The following is a 22,097-nucleotide window of genomic DNA, read 5'->3' as shown; positions in this document are numbered from 1 at the left end:
CTAAGCCCCCGATAAACTTAGATAAGTTGTCATCGACTAGTCTGACACTTATGACTCAAGTTCAAACTGCTAAGTTAATTATAAATATTGTGGGTTTACTCTCCAAAGAATTGGAATGTTTTGGTTACGTGACAAACCTGACTAATTGGGATGTGTCGGGTGATGGCGGATTTAACAACACATTTATATTTACGCGCTTTAACCTAAAAAAACGATATTATGCATAATATTGGTCGCAAAAGCCTACGTGTTAAACTGCTAAGTTAATACTGACCGAACACTTTCCCATAACTTCGCAAGAAGGGTTTCCCTGTGCAATCATACCTGGAAGTAGAGATCCAAGGTGGCAGTCAGATCGGTGTTGTCAGGAAAGCACTAGAAGAGGTAAGAAGAGAGACGCACTCAGTTAACGACACCACCAATACCGTAACCATGCTTTCATTGACCAAGTGAACAACATTAGTCGGTGATTTTAACTGTACAATTTCTTCCGTGGTCCCTCTACGTGAACAGAAACGATGAAGACCATTTCTTTAGAACTCATTTTTGTGTTTCGTTTGTTATGCTTCCCCCGCACTTCCCATTGGCACGGTTGTCTTCGTACGGTGCGCGAAAGAAGCTGAACACAGATACGTAAAGTATCTCCACGCTCCAGGGCATTTGGCGGAGGGCAAGTTCCATTCTGTTATCTTCATGGTCTCTGCAAAGGATCCGGTAAAAAATTCGGAACTGCAATCCGGACGCGGCAACGGTTCTCCAACATCGGGCCAGACTTGTGCTTTGCAGAGCAGCGGCCGACGTCCAGGGGGGGGTCTCTTCCCCTTGGTCGCCTGCGTTTGGGTGCCACTCCAATGCCTGTCCCGCTAAGGTTCCCTCCTCGCTCCCGTCGCGCACGTCCCCGCTCATCGCAACGTCCCCTTCACGACCTCGGCGCGCTCTTTCCACATTCCTATGCCAAAGTCCTCACCCCTAGGTCACGCGAGCTCCAATCAAATTCCCTATCCCCCGACTCGAACAGCGCAAGGAGGAACCGGGACTGTGTAGCCCACTCAAGTTTCCGTGGTGGCCGTGTGAAGTTGGTCAGCGGATAGGCGAGCAATTAGGCTTGAGTGGCAGGAATAATCCTGAATCCAAAACACAAGATATGTATGTATGTTGAACTTCTTTCGCACCGTACGTCGCCCAGCGCGCTAATCGGAGGTGCGGGGAAGGACAACAAACAAGAAGCATCACATAGCTGAGTATAGATGAGCAATTACGTGCCCTCTGTAAACCTTGCACGTGCATCTGTGACGTTGCCGCGTGCCTGGCGAGCTCCACGCTCACCCAAGGACAGCTCCTCACCTGCATCTCCCTTAAATAGTAGCCGATGGCGAAGTTGCGGTCCCCAGTCTGCCTCTCGGACTGGAATCTGTGCCACACGGACAGGAGGCAGCGTTTGCGAATAGGAGATATATTAAACGGACAGGAGATAGCGTTAACATGCCTTGTCATCCACTGAGTTCACGTGATGTCGTCAATCGACGCGAGATCAACCGATTCACTCGCTCGACCAATACTCAGGCACACATGGGAGAGCACCCGCTCACCCGCACCTCCAATTAGCACGGTTGGCTACGTACAGTGCAAAAGAAGTTCAACACACACACGTACTTACATGCAACAGAATCGGAGGAAACGATCTCATACCGTCTTCTGTATGTGATCATGTACAGTACGGAATATCTATGAATAATACAATTACATTTATTTTCTTCGAAGGCCATTGCCTGAAACATTGCTCATTTTTCCTTTTAAGGCAAGTGTTGTTGACAAACAGGGTTGAGAATGCCGTTATTTGTGCACCACTGCTAAAAGCAGCAGCCGCATCATCGTGTAGTCTGTACAGTAAAGATGGTCAATCGCAGCCGTGGAATTAAAACCACAAAACACAGACGCTGAACACTGCCGCATGTAACAGAATTTCCCAGGATCAGGATGAACAACGTCATTGCGGCTTTCAGCAGGTTCTCAATGTTCTGACACAGCAGGCTGGAGTGATGCATCAATGAGGCCATGTGACATGGACTGAAACGTAATGACACGTGCCAGACCACGGGATTTTGATCATCCCTGGTACTCGATTACCAGTGACTATAGTGGCTTGCGGAAGGTGGGTAAATATAAGAGGCCTTTTTTAACGATTTATTTTTACTTTACCAGGTAAGGCCCACTGAGCTATGTAGCTCTTTTTCAGAAGCGACCTGGCCACAAATGATAGCTCAACGAAGTGGCTTATGAATGGAAACAACATTGTGTTTATTGACCAATGGGCCTAATTCTAGGAACACTTGTTTAAACATGACAACCTTGAACCAGTTTCCTAATGTTCACAACATCGGGGTACCCACCCACTGACATTGGTTTAGCAGGTCCAAGGTTATGCAGTATAAACAAATGCTTCAATGCAACAATGATTTGGAAGTGCCCACGGAACAAAGTAGACACTCAACAACGATCAATTCCACTCCTCTGTTGCAAACATGGGGCGGTGTTCGTCCCCACACGGTGGCTCGGTGCCAGTGACGTGACACCGCAAAGGGTTCACCAGTGGCAATTTGGATTTGCCTTTACATGGCTCGCTGTTTACAGTTTACCACCGCTGCAACGCAAAACACTCACGTGGCATTGCTGAAGCCAATGTATTCGTGTCCGGCCATCCTGGCCAGGTTCTCTGTTACCTGTGCAAACACAACCGTGACAACACAAGGAGGGAACACAATTAACAAGTGTCCATTATTGCCTGGGTACTGCCATGGCAGGATGGGTAGCAGACTGAACTTGCAGTCTCTCTGTGTGACAACCACTGGTGATTTCCCACAAAGCAGTTCATCGTTTCATCGAACCTAGAGAGATGATAGGCTGAGGTGACCCCCAAACGGGATTTCAACTCAAAGCCTTGACTGGAAGCCGTGCACTCTAAGCACAGCACCACGTAGCTCAATGTCACTTCAATTACACGCGCATCGTGAATGTTATGCAATGCCCACGGCTGTCTGGCTGTAATTTTCGGATTTTACTGCGTCTTGTTCAGGATGTTGTTCCGCTCGACATACTGGGAGCTTCTTCTGAAGAAAGCTCCGAGTGCGTGGAGCGAAACATCGAACATCACCACCGAGCAGCGTGCGGCCCGACAACCCGAAAAACGCATCGGAGAGCCGCACAACACAGCCGCAAAAGCCTGCGTGGTATTAGGCAACGCGGTGAACGTATAGTGGGCGGCACACTGTCAACGTGCAGTGTGTTTACAAATGTTATCCGTTGGAGGTATATTCGACCAATTAAATTTTTGTGAAAGCCATGGCTACGATGGTCAGCCATTCGTCAAATTATAATAAAGTATCATTGATCAGACCACGTTCATACGAACTTCACAGATTCGTATTAAACAAACATGTACGCCGTGACCGTTCCGAGGTGTGTAGGGAACTCGCCGCCTCACTTACGTAGTCAAACTTCTCTGCTGTGCTGGCTCCTTGCTGTGAAAGCAGAGAAGGAAACCGCTTTTAGAAGTGCCGCTTGAATTGAAACTTCAAAACGCATGCCGAAAGTCCATGCGGCTGTCTGGCCACGAATTAAAATTTCACGATTATTCTACGCGATGGCCTGAATCCACCGACCTTGATGAGGGACGTGATGACGATGGAGCCCGAGTTGACCATGGGGTTGTGGGGTTTGTCTGCACAAGCGGGACACAGGCAGATGCACACGCGTCACGATCAGATGGCTTCTCTGGCCACGAGAAGAAAGCTCCTATGTAATTATAAAAAAAAAAAACATCCATTGTGTTGATGCCTCCTACGGTTAAACCATCCATCTTGCGAACTTCCCTCTGTCCTGACGTCACATGCGCGCCATAAGCGCTGCCGATTGCGAAGTTATAATCATTCGTAAGGCTTATTCGTAAGGCTTACGTTGAGTGAACCGCAGTTATTCACTTTTCAGCAATCTTTATTCGTACTTGAAGTATGTCAAAGCGCAAAAGCAAGATGAGACAATTGTGATGCACAATTACGGAGTTTAGGCAAACAGATATCATGAGAATCGTAAAGTCACGACAACCGTCAATGTGTGTATGTCGAACGTCTTTCGCGCCATACGTAGCCAACCGTGCTAATTGGAGGTGTGGGGGGAAGGACAATAAACTAAACTCGAAAAAAAGTCACACGGTATCGTGAAAAAGGACATTGTTGGAACTCTGGTTGCCACGTGGTGTATATACAGGGTGCTTGACAAAAAATGTTAACACTTATATGGGACTATCGTTTTTCATGTAATAAGAACGGATAATACACTGAAACATGATAACAAATTTATGTTAATAGCTTCAAAAGTCAAAGAGTCTACATTAAATTTCGATTTAAAGCTTTCGTGACTGCAGGAATTCATCTAAGAGCCTACATTAGTTCACCATCAATGTCAACACATGCCTGGAATCTTCTCCAGGTGGTCTCCAGAGCTGCAAACTCTCAGAAGTTTTAACATTTTTTTAAAGCACCCTATATGTACGTATGTACAAACTTCTTTTGCACCGTACGAAGGCAACCACGCAAATCGGAGGTGCGGGGGGACGGACGGACAACAAACTAAAAACGCAAAAAAAAGTTACACGATATCGTAAAGAAATTAAATCACGGCAACTGCGGTTGCCACGCGTGGTGTCGGGCCCTTACTGTCCTCGTTGAGCGAGAGGGTGTTGAAGCGCAGTCCGCTCGGCTCCTTGCCCACGTATCGGTGCACGTGCTGCGTGCCCAGCTCGTTGGCAGCCACAGAGTAGACGAGAGGCTTCACGCACGACTGCAGGCAGAAGGGCAACTTTGTGTCGCCCGCCGAGTGCCTGGCGGACGCACAAGAGACCCCCCGTTTACCAAGAGCCACAATGCATATACTACTTTTTTCAAATTTTCTTGCTGTGGATTTCACACCTGATGACGATTGCTTGTGTTGCAGTCGAAACGTCGTGAGAATTTTTTTTTCTAATATTTATATTACTTTATGATTTCCCTTTTTTATCGAAAGAACCAAGAATATGAATCCCTGCCATCACGAAAGTTTTAAATCAAAATGCATATACTATCAGAGCAGTTTTGTTCGCACGTTTTACCCACAAGCACGTGTGGTTAATGCAGAATTGATTACTTGCAAGAAGGTATTCATTTGGTGTTTGAACATATTAACCCAACTCCTGTTTCATTTCCAGAAAGGGTAAACCCTATTCTTATTTTTCATACTGGCCAAAAAAACACATCCCATAGCTAAAGATAAATTTGTCCTCACAGCCCTGGGATCAGCTGGTTGGGTGTAACCGCCAGATTATGGTCCGAATCAGCCATCGCAAAGTGTCAATACCATGTTACGTGTTTTTTGTGTTTAGTTTGTTGTCCTCCCCCCCCCCACACCTCCGATTATCAGGGTTGGCTGCGTTCGGTGCAAAACAATCCAACACATTCACACTGATGGTTGTCGTGACGTAACAATTCTCGCGATATCCGTTTGCCGAAACTCCGCAACTGCGCACCACAATTGCATCGCCTTGCTTGTGCGCTTTTGGCATACTTCAAGTACGAACAAACATTGCTGAAAAGTTAACAGCTGCAGTTCACTCGACGTCAACCTCGCGATAACTCTTGCGAGCGATTACAACGTTCCAATCCGCAACGCTTCTGGCGCGCTCAAACAGGCGCTTGTCGGTGGCATGAGTCGCTCCTGGCAGCCGCGAGTGAGCAGCGTCAAATTCTAAGTTTCTAGGGCATGGGGCCCAGTTGTTTTTTGTTCACAGGATGACCCGCCGTTGACCGCCTAGAAAAAAAGGTGGCACCCGTTTTTTGTTTGTTTTAAACTGACTGAAGGATCGAAGTCTCAAGCCTTCTTGCTGTGAGTTTGAACACTTCAGCCAGACAGCCACAATGCATTTTTGGCTTCGGAGTGTTGAAACATGACTGGCATCTATTATATATACCCCGCACACTATTAGGGAACACCGAAGTTAATAAGCTTTGGTGCTGGGTGAGTTGTCAGCAATAGCTATATGCTAAAACAGGATGTTATCTAACAGAGATAATGTGTCCCACACGGTAGAGTAACCATAACTCTGTGTTTGGCAGGAACCCTCATTGTTGGCACGCTGTATATGATGCATAAGTCAAGATTCACAAACACATTCGTTGTCCAATATCTAACGTTACTTGGCTCCTATGCTGCCTGAACGATCATGTGCTAAACTTAAACGCGCAGGCACACTCGCATGCACACGCACACGGACACACAGGCTCACTTGGAGCATCGACTAACAAATATTCCCATTGTAATTGCCGTTGGCATTATCTGGCTCATTACTATTGCAGTGGGCGGCGTGGTGGCGCGGCGCGTGGTGAGTGCACTCAACCGTGAACCTGGTGACCTGAGTTCGATTCCTGGCCACGGCTAACATCAATGGAGCGTGATATCTGCCCTGACCAGCACGGCGGAGTACGGTAAAATAACCCCCTTACCCACAAGGCATGGGAAGGCCCTCAATCAGCAATGGATTTGTAATAACAGCCATAGAGGGTTCACGTGGGGATTGGCTTGCCGGTCCTGCTTGTAGCCAATAAGGGTTGAGATAGGGACCATGGCCCAGGCGTGATCACGACATGTCATCAGGAGTGATTGGCCTAGCCATTCGGGGCCCCAGCTAATGGGGAGCCGGATGAGGGGCGTGGTCCCGGGATTGACAGGGAACCATCGAGAATGGTCGAAGCTGTCCATGAACGATTGGCTGGGGGGACCACGTGACGAAGGTATTAAGAGAGAGTGAGAGAGAACGATCGAGAGCAGACTGAAACTGACAAGAGCAGGGTCACGCGCGGACGGGGGCTCTGGGTGCCACGTGCGCGGTGGGGACTTAGTGCGAAGTCTGTCCTCTCTCCGTTGTCTGCCAGCAACGGAGAGTGAGGGAGCAAAGTGTATTGTGGAGTGGAAATAAAAGGACTGATTCCGAAGCCGTCTCAAGAAGGATTATTACAGATTGACAAAAGAGTAGGTAACATGTAGGTACAGTGAAACTCCTACTGTAGGTTTCCCTCGCTCTATGCAAGTTTTTCGTTGTGCCATTCCTTGCTGTAAATGCGGCTTACCGATGATTTCTACCCCAAATTCGCTAGAATGCGGTTTGAATTCACTCACGTGCGGCTATGCGGCCGGATGTGGGACAAGATTGTGGTGCGTAGTGTGTGTACTGTGTATGTACTGTGTGTATACTGTGTTGTGTCCATACAGCAAGGCAAACCAGTATCTGATTTTACGTGGGAGTTAACTCAGCCCATCATCCGAATAAGTCGATAAAATAAGTTCCACCTTATGGTAAGTAAAAATAGTGGTCATACTTTAGTGAGACTGGATCCATTTTCTTGTAGTTTTTCATAGCCACCGATGGTGATGAGCAAGGATATGCTCTTAAATATGAAAAAGACTTGGAAAACTTAAGAACTATCCTCACTTTTTACAGTCACCACAAAACAAACAATACATCAAACAAATTATCCTCTGGTTAAATAACGTCCGGTTAAATGTATACATCAGCCATGCCTTGAAGAATTACGGGTAACTTTCAAGTAAAGCGAGGTTTGCTCCTTATCTACAAATAAGTATTTAAAATTCAAAACGTCACCTCTGCCCATCCACAGTGCAGATGGAGACACCCCAAAGGTCCTTGCTGAACTTTGCAAGTTGTGGAATATAGTCAGCAACCTGCATCCAGCATGCACAACAACACACACCCACACACACGGAGAATACAAGAGGTGTCTGTGCAGCTTCGGAGAACAAGAAGAACGTCAATGCCAAGAGCCAACACTGCTGAGATCCCGACTTAAAGAGTCTGGACAGCCGTAAAAGTCACATTTATAGTTTCCACGAGGACATAACTGAAGTTTTGAAGTTTTAAACTTAAGTTGTCATCCCGCTCGTAAGTTTCCAAATTTTTGACAACACCTTGCCCCAGGTGAGGAGGGTGGTAGCTCACCTTGCCCCAGGTGAGGAGGGTGGTGGCTCACCTTGCCCCAGGTGAGGAGGGTGGTAGCTCACCTTGCCCCAGGTGAGGAGGGTGGTGGCTCACCTTGCCCCAGGTGAGGAGGGTGGTGGCTCACCTTGCCCCAGGGGAGGAGGGTGGTGGCTCACCTTGCCCCAGGTGAGGAGGGTGGTGGCTCACCTTGCCCCAGGTGAGAAGGGTGGTCGCTCACCTTGCCCCAGGTGAGGAGGGTGGTGGCTCACCTTGCCCCAGGTGAGGAGGGTGGTGGCTCACCTTGCCCCAGGTGAGGAGGGTGGTGGCTCACCTTGCCCCAGGTGAGGAAGGAGGTAGCTCACCTTGCCCCAGGTGAGCGCCCGCGCGTTCTCGTGGATGTTGTCCACCTGCGCCGTGAAGTTCTCAAAGTCGGGGATGACGAACTTGCGGCGGAACGCCTGCGTGAGCAGCACGATGTTGCTGCCCACGCACCTGGGGAGACATGAGGTCTCGTAATCAGGGATTGTAACTTACAAATCGATGGGCAGCAGAGTGGACGTCATTTCCCGCTGTAACCATAGGATATCGTTGCACAATGGCGCATTCGAGGAGCCTCAACATTAACCCACCGCCGCAAGAGGGATGAAACGACGGCATCTATTCATCGGTGAATATATGTTCTGAAGCTCGCTATGCGTGCATCGGTTTGCTTGTGTGACGATTAGTGCTCTACGTTTGTAAATATCGCATCTAATGGATACACGCCACCACAGCAGCCTCGCCATTCAGCACAACGTTAACGACAGAATCGATTCGAGTTGAAGGACCGCACACTATCGTGGTTAACTCTAATATCCATACTTGTGGCTCGTCTTTAATTCATCAAATCACCAGGAGGGGTTCGTCATTGCGTAAAACTGCAGAACAATCGGCATAGAGTCACCACAACCGTTCAACAACGATTCATGCTCTTGGGTATAGTGTTTGTGACCTTTAACGGGTTTCAAAAATCTTGCAGTTTTTTCCCCTCACACCCCCCCCGCCCCCCATAGTACGGTGCAGTATAAAAATAGCACATCGGTATAAAATATTAATATTGCATATCAAGCGTGGGCGCATGCAACAAAGACGCACGCACGCATACAAATGAAATAATTCTGCTCGTATCCTTAGTCCCCGTGGGGGCCACGTGCTGTTGTCAAGAAGCGATTAGAGGGCGGGCGGTGTGACGAGCAGCGCACACCACCTGGGCTGTCTGCGTCGCCCCAACGCTGATGATCCCACATCGCGCGAGGCATCGATTACATGCGAGGGGAAGGCCGGACCGCATTTAGACGACCAAATGCCACCGACGTTATATGTGACCAGGAACTTAACGCACGTCGCCAGGATGGTAGCATAATATGCTGACCAACCATCAAATCACTACATCCCACACATGCATACACTCACACACACATTTATATATATGCAGGCATGAATGTACAAATCCAGTGTATCGCCTAGCTAGTGTCAGGGCTAGTTTTGTCATTGGCTAATCGATAAGACAGAGTGAGAGGGTACGGTAAGAGACAATAGTCATGGGTACCCTTGACAAGGAACCGAACTTATTTCACTCAAACTGCGACGCAATGTGATACCCATCAAATCACCTCGCCGCCATACCCCGACACCCCGCCTCACACAAAAAACATTCCCAAAGTGGGAAAACATAACACATACAACAAAGAGAAAGATCTCCCGTGTAGCCTTGACAGGATGTTAGGGCAAGTGCTACTAGCGAGCACCTATGAAGGCCAGAACAGTACACAAGGTGGTGGGTGGCCAGCACCACGTCCGGCCGCCTTTGTCTCCCTCGTGGCAATATTATTACACATCGCACCAGGTACTCAATTGAGGCTGAGTCGACCTAGGGGAGGCCGAAGACCGGTTCAGATACTCGTCACTGGTGTTGGCCGCGAGTGTGAATCGAGAGCTGGGGTCTCTGTGTTTCGTAGCGCAACATACGCCAAACGCACGTGTTAAGCTGACGGCCAAGCACAGGACGAGCAGAGCCACGTGGCACCGGCGGGGCATGCACGCCCCCACAAACGCCCGGTGAGCAGCACAAACAACTGCCTGGGGTGTGGCTCGTTGCATGCGCCGTGATTGGTCAACCAACTATTTGAGTTTTGCAAACTCTCGTGGCGTGCGGATAAATAACAATCGGCAAGGGTGACCCCCGTGGTCGAGAGCTGCGCTTCGTATGAGAGAAAACACACTCGCGTAGTTAATGCTCGACGCTTAGTCCAGTGATTTGTATTCTATAGCAGCGATGTTAATGTATGACAGCATGGGAGCTGACTTTATAAGACCTCGTAAATCCTGACGTGCTTATTTTGTTACGCTATTACACAACAACGCAACGCGATAGGGGGTTTTAACATCACACAGAAGCGTCTACCCATATCTGACGATGGGACACTGGACACTCGGCCTTGAGTTAGACTGCAAAAACAAATGCATGTTGTTGACCTTGGACATTTAACTCAGCGGGACACACAGTAAACACACGTAACGTGTTTTGACCAAGCTGATAAAATCACACCACTAATAATTGTGAAGTGACCAAGGCACGATTGTCACGCGATTGTCTGTTTCTCTCCAGAGAGTGTATGTCATTATGGAATTCCAAAGTCGTTGTGGAATGTGTCTGCAGACATATGCACAAGACCGATAATTGAAATTATTGAAACATATCATATACATGGTTGCGCTGTACAGCTCTCTGCTGTGTTTGTGTGCGAGTTGAACCATGTGTTGTGCGAAGTGATGTCCAATGTTTCTCAGCCTGCGAACATCAACTCACTCCACTTGAGAATCTGGTTTAATCAGACGGCTGTCCGGATCAAACCCTGGTCCCCAACGGTGCCAGCCCAGCGCTCTGACCTCTAAGCCACTCGGCCATCTTTCTTAACCCTTCTCCGTTCCGAGACGTCTGCAAGTCGCGGGGTGGGTGTCCCGTTCACCGCTGAATCTCGGAACGCGCAAGCGGCTCTGCGTTAAATTATTTAGAGAGGCGTAGCGCCGCTGTTTTTAAAGACATTGTACTCACCGCAGAGAACTGTAGCGACACGACCGCACTCTACGATAGCCGGCGCCAAACTGTGCCACGCGCTCTCCCCGCATGGCCTCTTACATATGATGTACACGTACGAACACGTACGTCATCGGAACGGGTTAAATGGAGTCCAGAGCCACTGGACTACCTGGCGCCCGCACGCATATACTGCGAGTGACGGGACGCCTCTGGGTGAGCGGCCGGCGGTGATCACCTCCGGAAGAGCTCCTTGTCCAGGGTGACCCCTTCGGACGCCGTCTTCACCGCTTTGCGCAGCGTCGTCATGGAGTCTCGCAGGCGCGGGTCCGACGGACGCAGCCCGGTGGCCTTGAGGGCCTGGGGAGACACGGGGACACTGTGGTGGGCGCCACGCAGACAGACGCTCCACCCCCCCACCCGCCGTGTGATACTCACGTTCACCTGAATGGCACGTTCAGGTTATGTTGACCGGAATCACGTTCGCTCATGGCGACAGTGCGTCACATCGACAGGCGCGAGCTGACAATCCAGCCAGGTAATGCGACTGTCTGCACTCTCCTTTCATCTCCCTCGCTGCCATCAGTTGGTGTGAAAAACACAGACGCTTTCAACCAGTGGAAAGGTCAAATGGATCACTCTTTACCCAAGCATTGTTATAATGGGTTTTGTATTCATAAAACATTAACCAGCACTGTGGAAGGCTTTAAACACCCATGGGCGAATCATTTCTGCAGAGTCAAATGGAATGGTGCACGGATAACAAAGTTACGCATGACTGGCACGGCGAGTACTGCTGGTGGGACTGAGTATTGGGAGTCGGCCTAACATTTGGCACGGGGCTGGTTCTGCAATAACTCAACAGATAAATCTGGTCCTTGAAAACCGTTTTTGGGTGGTGCGACTTGGGGACTGGGTCAAGTCGGGGGTCTCCCCCGGTATCTTTATCGCTACGCGTCCAAACAGACCTCCGTGTGCTCACGTGTGTCAATCTATCTCTTTGACGGCAAATACGCCACCGGGGGTCAGCCGGGGCAGTTACGTACGGTGATGAACTTCACGATGGGTATCTTGTCCTGTCCCTCTGCGATGGTGTCGAACAGCAGGTCTTCCAGCTTGGGCAAAAGACGTGTTCCCCTCTTCCTGGGTGAACAGAAGCACAACAGCAGTGAACTTTGACTCAGCCAGGTTGGTGTGGGCCGAGTGGCCGGAACACGCGACGTTGAGTCAATTTACCAACGATCCACAATTCTATTCCCTCCTCCCCCGCCTCCCTGGGGAGCTGAACTATTCTGAAAAATGATGCAAGCAAAGGTCTCGGCTGCAATGAAACAGGAAGTGTAAAAGGTCATCTAAAAACAATTACAAATATGTAATAAAAGCACTGAGGCGCGTTATCAGGCTATGGCCTCTGTTGTTCAGCATGATGTCTGAGGTTTCACTCTGCACGCTGAGAGCTTCTTACAGGAACCAAAGCCTCATCTCCACGAGAAACGTCGGACGTCAAGTGAGACAATATGCCATTCAGCCCGAATACACTTCGGAGAGCTATCCAGCAGAGCCACAAAAAAGTAAGCAAGTGTGCGTCAATGCACTTAAATATAGAAAGTATCCATTCTCCGTTGACTGTTGGGCAGTGCTCTTCTGCTATGGAAATTTCACATTTGTAAGGCGAAGGCCAATTTGTTTATAGGACAGCCAGCATTTAATTCTCACAAAGCCATACTAATTTAATTGATGTATTTTCCAATTGTGTCCCTCCAACAAATAATGACTTCTGTTCAGCGAACTTGTAAATAACTTTCCTTTTGTTAAAACTTCACATTCGCCCAAATTTGGAGCCTTCTTCGTAAAATTCTTCAATAAATTTTCTTCCATTAATATCCATGAATACCCATTAATTGCCGTGATCAAATAATGTTCATCTGCAATATCCGTGCGATATTAGTGGAAATGAGTGAAATTGTATTTGGAAGCATGACTCTGTATCCAATTCCAAATTTAGCGCACAACAAAATATCTTTTCGAATGCATCCGCGGAATTTCCACTCTTGAATTTTCCACCCCCAGCAGCAGAGCATTGTTTAATGTCGAACTGGGCGACTCAAGGGCCAGACGAATGTCCGGTCGATCGCGGCGGCTTGTGGAACATTGTCACCAAAGCTCCGGGCAACGTGGAATAGCAGACAGGACAGACATTGTGTATTTCCAGCCAGGTAATTTCAGTTTCCATTGGCAGTGACTGGGTCTTAAGATGTCCATTTATTTAAAAATAATCTGGTAATCCAATTCATTGAGTGAGATCACACTTTGTAGTTTGATGCTATAAAAAAAAGTATTGAATTGCACTGTAATCTCCCGTTGTACTGTGCTTGTGGTCAGAGTTTTGGTTGCACTTTTAAAAAAATGCATCAGATAAACAAGTCCCTCTCAGTGCGCTAGATTATCTATCATCAATAAGAAGTATACCCATCATAAACCAATCTGATCAGCTCACTCAGATACGATGCCTTGTATGCCACTGCGTAGGTTCTCACAGTTGTGCAATGTAGCTCCAAGCTGAAATGTAGCATAATTCAGTAAAACTCATGCCTAATAGATATTAAAGGTTGAACAATTTTATCCATTTAGTGTAGTATACATAACATGTCGTGTATAAACAAACCCTTAATATGAACATTAAGCGTGTTATTTTTATTACGTATTTTTGTATTTACATTTTACGATAGTCGTTTGAAAGTGTCTACCAATAGCACAGACAGACAGATGTGGGTTTGAGTCTGATGAGTCCCCAGACCCTTGCTGTAAAAAAGAGGGATGCGGGTGGTGGGCTGGGTACAGAGTGGCTTCACATTACACCCTGGGCCATGTGTGGCCATGCTAGAGTTACTTTACAGCGCATCACTGCAGGCAATTTATAGCCATCAGGGCAGCCTGTTGCACAGCCTTCCAAAGCATGCCACGTGCACTCACAGTCAAGGCCAACCTCTGCTGTCTTGTGAATGTCACCAAAGTGTGCCCGCAATACCAAACATTGGTAACAACACTCCTTCGCTTACCCAAGAAAGCCTCGCTAAGTCTAAAAACGTTCTTACATTGGGATCATTGGCCGATTCCTTGATTAGTGTTAAAAGTGCATATTGCATCATTATTCAATTTAGACTCAAACAATTGTGTTGTTAGAAGTTTTTAAAGTCAAGGATTTTAAGAAGCATTGGGGCGATGCTCATCTCCACAGGTGGCCCAAAGCCAGTGGTGAAAATTCTCCATAATACAGGTTTTGGGTTAGATCGCGTAAATATAATTGTGTCGTTAAACCCGCCACCACCCGATACAGCCAATCAGTACGGTTTGTCAGGTAAACAAAACATGCCAATTCGTTACTAGTTCAGCACACCGGTGTGTTGGAGAGTAAACCCACAACATTTATAATTTGAGTACGAGGTTTCGCTGGTAATTACAACCAGCATCATCAGGCGACAGCCAGACTTGTGGATAAATCCTCATGTTTTGGTCTTAGAGGGATAAATATGAGGTCGTCACTTGTGAGCAAATCTTACCCACGCTATCCCACACCGTTATTACCATCGTGCAACTGCTGCCTCTCATATCGGTGCATATTATATCCAACACTGAGGAATCATCGATTAAAAGTTGACCCCTGACCAGGGATTTGACTTCACAACCTTCTGATTCTGAGTCGAGTGCTCTCAACCAGTGCCACAAAACAGCTGGGTAAATGTCATACTCCTGCATTAAGATATTTCGAGAGGGATTTTGAGTCAATGAAAAAAAAGCCTTTTTAAAAATAAATAAACAAAGCAGGCAATATATCTCCACATATCTGTCCCACCACGCAGAAGACAAAAGTATTATTTACACTTGCCAACACCCACTGTGTGTCAAAGCCGGTCCACAGTCCGCTCATGTGCTGCTGTGGTTGTGCACTCCCAGAGGGCCTTGTGGTTGATGGCAAACTTTGGGGCGTTTTGGTGTGGATGGACAGATATTGTGATATAAACAGTCTGCTGAATTATTTCGTTATATTCTCCACAATGACGATCATGACACTTTTGTGCAAAGATGTTATACTGCATTTGTAGAGGTAACGAGTAAAAAGATGTGTAACTACTTCGTTGACTTACGTCAAGTGAAGATTTCAATTGTCATCATACACCAAGCATGTCCCAATAGGTCTCCGAGTGATTCATGTCTTGGTGGAGATGCTCGGCTGACTTTGCCGACTCCATTGACTTGGGTGGCTGGTTACATCTCGTGTGACCGCTCAGGATTTTAATCCAGGATCTCAACGGTGTTGGATCAGCAGTCCAGTTTGCGAAAACATTTCTTAAAGCACTGTACAGTGAAACTCCTTGTAACAGAGGCCATGGATTTCCATACTTGTATTATCAGGGCACCCAATCGATTTGTGTAAAATCATGTTGCCTATCAGTGTATACTTCATACTCGCCATCTACGGATAAGTGGAGTAACCGAGAAGATGGTAGGAAAACTCTTCCTATCATCCGCGGGTAAGTCACCCAGAAGTGGTCGCTGACACATTCTCACTTCATCCTATTATCCGAGCCTTTGTGAAAAGAAAAAGGAGTGGTCCTGAAGTGGTGGAAAATTCAATCGATTATCCGTGTTTACCCGTGCTACACTGGGCATTATTGCACAGACAAGAATGTGGATAATAGGATCTGCCCCTAGAGCCCTCCACGTCAAATTGGATAACAGGAGTTTCTCTGTGAATGGCTAGGATATATCCAGGTGAAATAGCCACAGGGTCAACTCAGCCCCGAGATGGCCATCATCACCATCATCAGTCACACGGAAGTGGTGCTATAATCATTCTGTTATCTGCATTTATCCGGACAACCGCACAGATAGTATAAATTATTCCCTGGTAAACACAGATAAAAGGATCCGCCAATCGTGCCCTCCACATAATCGTTCTAACTACAATTTCTGAATATGATGCTCAACACTGGTGGCCAAAGCTGCGTCCATCTGCCCTTAGATGTTAGTGTAGGCTTGCGACTCTATATTTATTTTAGAAATTGAGAAAATAAACCGTTTACTAAACATGCTCCACTTGACACCACTCCACACAGCACTAGTGGGCAGCACTCCGAGGTAGACAGCCAAGGGCACGCTGCACAATTCATACGCGCGAGAAGTGCGTATCCACACCGTGGAAAAGCAATGAGCCATAATGTATCCGTGAGGACGTGTTGCTTGTCCTTTAATCTGATCCTGTCTTCTTTCTTCTTCTTCTGTTGGTAGGGCTGGCTTCCAGCAGTGCCTATCTTCAGTATCTCTTTACTCATGTGGAGCATCGGATGTTCGTGGTGCTGTGCTTCGAGTGCTTGTCACACAACAGCAAGGTGGGAAGTTTCAATCCCAGCTTGGAGGGGTCAGCTCATCACTCTGGAGTCACCGTCACTTTGTGCTTCATGAAAACTGGCCCACAACAGTTGGGCTGATAAGACACTGGCTCTGCCATAGGAATGTGGAATTTCCAGTACTCGCAATGGTAAACCGACAGACATGCACCATCCAATGCTTGTGTGGGCACTGGGACACATCACAAAGTGGTCTCAATGAGGCATTACAAAAGAAAATCCATGCACACTTTAGAATTATTAAAACGACCCATTTTAGGCTGGCTGTGCGCCCTGCTTCCATAACTAATCAAACATAACGATGGAAATAGATAGGGGCCCATGTGGTAGTGTACACACAGAGTGGGCAGCAAAAACACATTCAACTGCAACCACATTAACGTGATCTGCACAAATGAACCAGTCAGATGAATTCAATATCCATCATTAATTTCACCAGATGAGTCAGAGCTGTACATTTAAAGCATGGTCCTGATCCAAAGGGAATTGGGTTATGCTCTCCATTGAAGGGCATGAGCTGCGGTGGGCATGCCACGTTGCCATGTTGAGGGCAACTCGAATCTGTCCATTGGCAAGAGCTCTTTAGCCCGATCTCTGTTACTCCGATGTTGCCAGAGTGCTTCTGCCACCAGACTGGGTGCACTGTGAGAGGACACATCTAGTGGGGGGGAACTCGTTAGCACGTGGTGCCAGGGTAGACCCTGGCGTCTTGGTTAATGCGCATCACACTCGCCCAGGGATCGTCAACCACTTGCGACTCGTTGGCTGCCCCTTTGCGGGAAGCTGTTTTTTAAAAAAACACGTGAATCTTAAAACGTAACTTAACGCAAAAAATAATGGGTTAAAAATGGCAGGGAATGGGTCACTGTCTTGGTGACGAAAAAGTGCACTGTCAAACTGCATTGTTAAAGAATAACTAAATGGAGAAAAAAAACAAATAGACGCAGTTTATTCCATCACCTATTTTGTTTATTTAAGTCGCAATGCGTATTCGCCATCTGCGGTATGCCTGCTGCTGCTATGTTTGTGTCCAAGTAGCCGTGCGTGCGATACGGCTCTCAAACTATTTTGGTCAAAGACAAAAACACGAACACGTGGCTCTTCTTTGAAAGGATACCGAGCCCTGCGCTAGCCCGAGCGAATTCCTCATACACCAGCTGCATTTCACGCTGTCAAATTATATATTTTTTGCCCGAGTCGTTAAAACTGCTGGAGCTAGTGATGTTAAGAGCTCACACATTCTCAGGTCAGCACGGCTACATTTGTATCCCACCGCCCCCTCCCCTTTGGTAATATTTACAATGATTTATTTCAGAACGAGTTGACCTTTTAGGATGTCCAGCCCGGTACAAATCGTACTATCGCGTTCCACACACTGACGCTCATCACCGACCAAGGTCATCCAGGTTCGCAGCAGCGAGGTGCGAAAACGGCTGCGCCACTGATCCCATCGAATCATCCCTTCCGCACCTGTGGGTCCGGCTGCATCACAAATCACGCAATCCCGCCCCCCCTTAGTTTGCCCAAACAGTGTGCACTAAGGGCCAATTACCAGCAAGGCACTGTGTGTGTGGAACAAGCCGCCGGTCTATTTTTGTCTTGAAGCTCAAGATTCAAGCCGAGGCTCTGACTCGGACCTTTTGACATTTGGACAGAATGGGCTCCCGATATCCACACGTCATCTCAGGCATGATGATGATGATGAACGATCGGGTTGGAGGATTATTTTTTTTCGTGGGGCTAAAGTAACCACTGCGCCCACTGCTTTTCATTGAGGCTCGGCACAAGACGACTGCGTCATGAGCCCGACTTTCTTACGTTCCATTGCAGCTCACGGCCACCATCAGTGGCGAGTGACATCTGAACCGGTCCCAAATCTTCCCCCACTGCACCAGCCCGCATTGCCCAGCGTGGCGAAGTATGGTCAGACAACGTGCACGGTGCGGGGAGACCTTCACCCAACAGTCCATTGACCACAGGCTGCTGCTGATGTTATTGTTTACAACGTGAACACACACACGCCACACACAGACAGACGTCACCCGCCACTCACGTCTCGCGTGGCCGTGCTGCCGAGCTGGGATGCTGCGTTGCGAGGCTCAGAGGCGACGGCTCGGGCTTGCCGAGCTCCAGCCGCGGGCTCGTGGCCACGCTGCGTCGGCACGAGAACCTCCCCAACCCGAGGCCGACTGCCGCCCGACCACAGCCGGGACCCAGGGTCTGCGACATGGACCGCAGCAGCTGCTTGCCCAGCGCTGGCCGGCGCGAAATGCCCGAAGCGGTCTGCATTGTGCCGCGTGCTGTCCAATGTAACTCCGGCTTGCTGCTGCCCCCGCCGCGTTGTGCTGTCGTCGCTTTATGCTGCTGCAATCGTCCCTGATGTCTGCCGCGAGATGAGATCAAGCGATGTGGAGGGAAGGGAAACACGTGGCGGTGACGGTGTCAGAAGCTGCAGCAGTAGCAGCAGCAACGATATAACGGTGCTGGGGTTGGCCGCCACGTGTGCGTGACTGTATGTCCACAGCCCCGCCCACTGGTGATGTAGCCCCGCCCACTGGTGGTGTAGCCCCGCCCACTGGTGATGTAGCCCCGCCCACTGGTGATGTAGCCCCGCCCACTGGCTGTGTAGCCCCGCCCACTGGTGGTGTAGCCCCGCCCACTGGTGGTGTAGCCCCGCCCACTTGTGGTGTAGCCCCGCCCACTGGTGGTGTAGCCCCGCCCACTGGTGGTGTAGCCCCGCCCACTGGTGGTGTAGCCCCGCCCACTTTTGGTGTAGCCCCGCCCACTGAGTGAAACAGACCCGCCCACTAGTGGTATTGCCCCAGCACACTGGTGGTGTAGCCCCGCCCACTAGTGGTGTAGCCCCGCCCACTACGGGTGTAGCCCCGCCCACTGAGGCAGTGTTATAGAAGGAAATCGTTGAGTTTCTTACCGAAGGAGAGTTTAAATTTGATCGGACGTTTGACATTCGTTTGACTTTCGCAACGAAATCAAACTTAGCCAAACCCTTCCCATCCTATTCCTATACCTGTCAACCCTTTATCAGTGCCTACATTTATACGAAACAATTCCGACCTTAGTGGTCACCCATAAATCACAACGTTCACCCTACAATGTCCCATCACAAGGGAGAAACACAAACAAATGTCATCTTTTGGTTTGCCCGTATTGAAACGGCTGTGACGCCGTATGGACCTGAACGCTTAATTTCCCTGAACAAGAATACGGCTAAGGGGCCGTCCATAAATGACGTCACGCACCTAGGGGGGGGGGGGTAAGACATTTGTGACGATGTGTGACGAGGGGGGGGGGGTTGAGAAATGTGACGTCACATCAAAATGCGCAACTTTAAATAAATATAGACAACACGTTCTACTTAATTAAATATACTTTTTATTAAATGTATTCTCCTACAACATCAGAGTGCAGCGCCACATTAAATACGCACTACAATGACAATAGTTTAAAGCGATTTGAAGCGTGTTTTATTTTGGGGGGGGGGGGAGCAGAGCTTTGTGACGTCATATTTGAGGGGGGGGTCTGCCTTTTTGCGACGCCGTGTGACGAAGGGGGGGGGGGTCAAAAATAAAAAAAATTGTCCAAAATCGCGTGACGTCATTTATGGACGGCCCCCAAACCGAATGGGTCGGTGACGCGGTTTGTGTTCCAGCTGGAATGCTGTGGCCAAGTTGCTTCCGATGCGAACGTCAAACGAATTATCATCAAACGTCCCACCCCGCTTCCCTTCCGTGGGTGACCTCGTCACTGGCGGTTGGCAACTGGCACGGGAATTCAACTCCACACCCCTCGGTCGTCGGCGACATAAATAGCGACTGGCATGGCGCCTCTTACTCTTCAATAGTCCTGCCTTGACCGTTTAACTCGGCGTTTCGTTGAGCTCGCCGTCAAGTTAAATCATTGATGTAGTTCACAAATAATCATGATAAGACGTATACGTTATCCGGAATCAATAATACTCGGATCGCTGGGACATTGTATGAGAATCCAGGGGACACTCACGTGCTGGGTGTCCCGTAGTTTATCTCCGGTCTCTTCCTTCTTGCGAGCACGGGCTCTATCGCCACTGTACTATAGTGGAAATTATTTTAGTATCCTATTACATTTTCAACACAATTCCACTCTTCGATTCATATTTAGCCTCTAAATCGGAATGCCGTCTCACACGACAGTGGGCACGTGGTGATGGTAGTCCACCAAAATCGTGTCCCAGTTAATGCATAGTCACGTGGTTGTGGTTATTATTATGACGTCACAAAGAGGCGGAAGTGGTGTGCGACCCCCCCTCTTTCCACCCACCTCCCCAGGGGTTCCTGCTTCCCGTGCTGGGCATCAGCAACGTTTCTCACACAGGAATCCCTGCGATAAGTCGCCGCGTTATGCGTTGTTTCGCATATACGTTGCCGATTCATTAGGGAACCTATTGCCTTGTAAGTGTGATGTTTCACACATGGGTTCTTTAAAAAAAATACTTTTGTAACTCGGAACGCACGCGTTGCCAATGGACCCTTGTCCGCACCTCCGAATCGAACGTTTGGCTACGTACGGTACGAAAGAAGTGTAACATACTGCACATACATTGCGCGACTTTATACCGCAACGTAAGCACGTACCGAAAATTCCTCCACGTGGCGATGAGCGGTGGCGTTGTGGCGAGCGCACTGCCACAGAAACACAAACTTAATTTCCTCATATTAATAATAACAATCCTGGAAACAAACTCAATTATCCAAACCAATGGCATTCGTACAACTGTACAATGCTCACCCCATGCCCTTCCCGCAGAGCTAAGGGTGATTAATGGCGTCGTTCCTCGTGGCTGCATAGGAATTCTTGTAATGGGTGAAAACACCCGTGACCCCATACTTTGCATAGCGCAGACAAGAGGGGGAAAGGAGTCAAACATGTACATATATACCTGGAGTGGAATGAACGCTGACCTAAAGTAAACATTTACATAAATACACAGGGCGGGGGGGGGGGGGGGATGAACTGGTGAAATGGTTGAAGCACTGGATTGAATTGGTCTTAACTGAATCTCATCGGGATTCAATTGTAATGTAAAGTAACTTATGTTTTGTTCTTTAATATTTGCGATTTGTCCACTGCATATTGTTCAAGCATTTGTGTTTTCTTGTTTGTTTCATGCAAAAGGGGAACTACTAAAGCGGGTCATGCGGATACACTCTAATTGTCTACAGTACATCCTTATCTCTTCTGTAAACACATGTTCCATCACCACAATCTTGAAATCAAAACTAAGCTACCAGGATGCTCAAAAAATCACATTTTATCCATGAAACTTTTACAGTTTTACCTTTCAAATAATTTTTAATTGTCTGCAGTATAAACGATAGGGGCACCTGTTTATACTAACATTAAAACGCTCTAGAGTTTTTCTAATCTCTAACTTTATTTCGGCACATGTGTAGTGGCATCACTGGATGTCACCACTTTGTGGGTGCAGTGCCGGCCCTAGAGGGGCACGGTGTGCGTGGAGTAACATCGCTGGATGGCACCACGCTGTAAGTGCAGTACCAGCCCTACAGGACACGGTGTGTGGGTGCCGACCTAA

The 22,097-nt window shown here is 48.2% G+C and overlaps 1 protein-coding gene across 1 annotated transcript in view; it reads right to left on the bottom strand.

Annotated features, from left to right (window-relative positions):
- Window positions 1-19,009, bottom strand: part of LOC133344589 (glutaminase kidney isoform, mitochondrial-like) — a 30,336-nt gene extending 11,327 nt beyond the window's left edge. Inside the window, exons 1-11 of the mRNA XM_061554587.1 lie at window positions 18,558-19,009; window positions 12,143-12,239; window positions 11,335-11,456; window positions 8,383-8,512; window positions 7,688-7,767; window positions 4,713-4,876; window positions 3,660-3,718; window positions 3,486-3,518; window positions 2,662-2,720; window positions 1,345-1,411; window positions 325-375 (exon numbers count right to left, since the gene is read on the bottom strand). Coding sequence (XP_061410571.1) covers window positions 325-375; window positions 1,345-1,411; window positions 2,662-2,720; window positions 3,486-3,518; window positions 3,660-3,718; window positions 4,713-4,876; window positions 7,688-7,767; window positions 8,383-8,512; window positions 11,335-11,456; window positions 12,143-12,239; window positions 18,558-18,793 — 1,098 coding nt within the window. The 5' untranslated portion in view covers window positions 18,794-19,009. The remainder of the gene's footprint in view (window positions 1-324; window positions 376-1,344; window positions 1,412-2,661; window positions 2,721-3,485; window positions 3,519-3,659; window positions 3,719-4,712; window positions 4,877-7,687; window positions 7,768-8,382; window positions 8,513-11,334; window positions 11,457-12,142; window positions 12,240-18,557) is intronic.
- Between the last annotated feature and the right edge of the window lie 3,088 nt (window positions 19,010-22,097).

The sequence above is a fragment of the Lethenteron reissneri genome, chromosome 20 (genome assembly GCF_015708825.2).
Source record: "Lethenteron reissneri isolate LAM-NWPU_2019-01 chromosome 20, ASM1570882v1, whole genome shotgun sequence".
Classification (NCBI taxonomy): Eukaryota; Metazoa; Chordata; class Hyperoartia; order Petromyzontiformes; family Petromyzontidae; genus Lethenteron; species Lethenteron reissneri.
The sequence above is the reverse complement of the archived record's forward strand: the minus strand, read 5'-3'. Positions and strand labels throughout refer to the sequence as shown.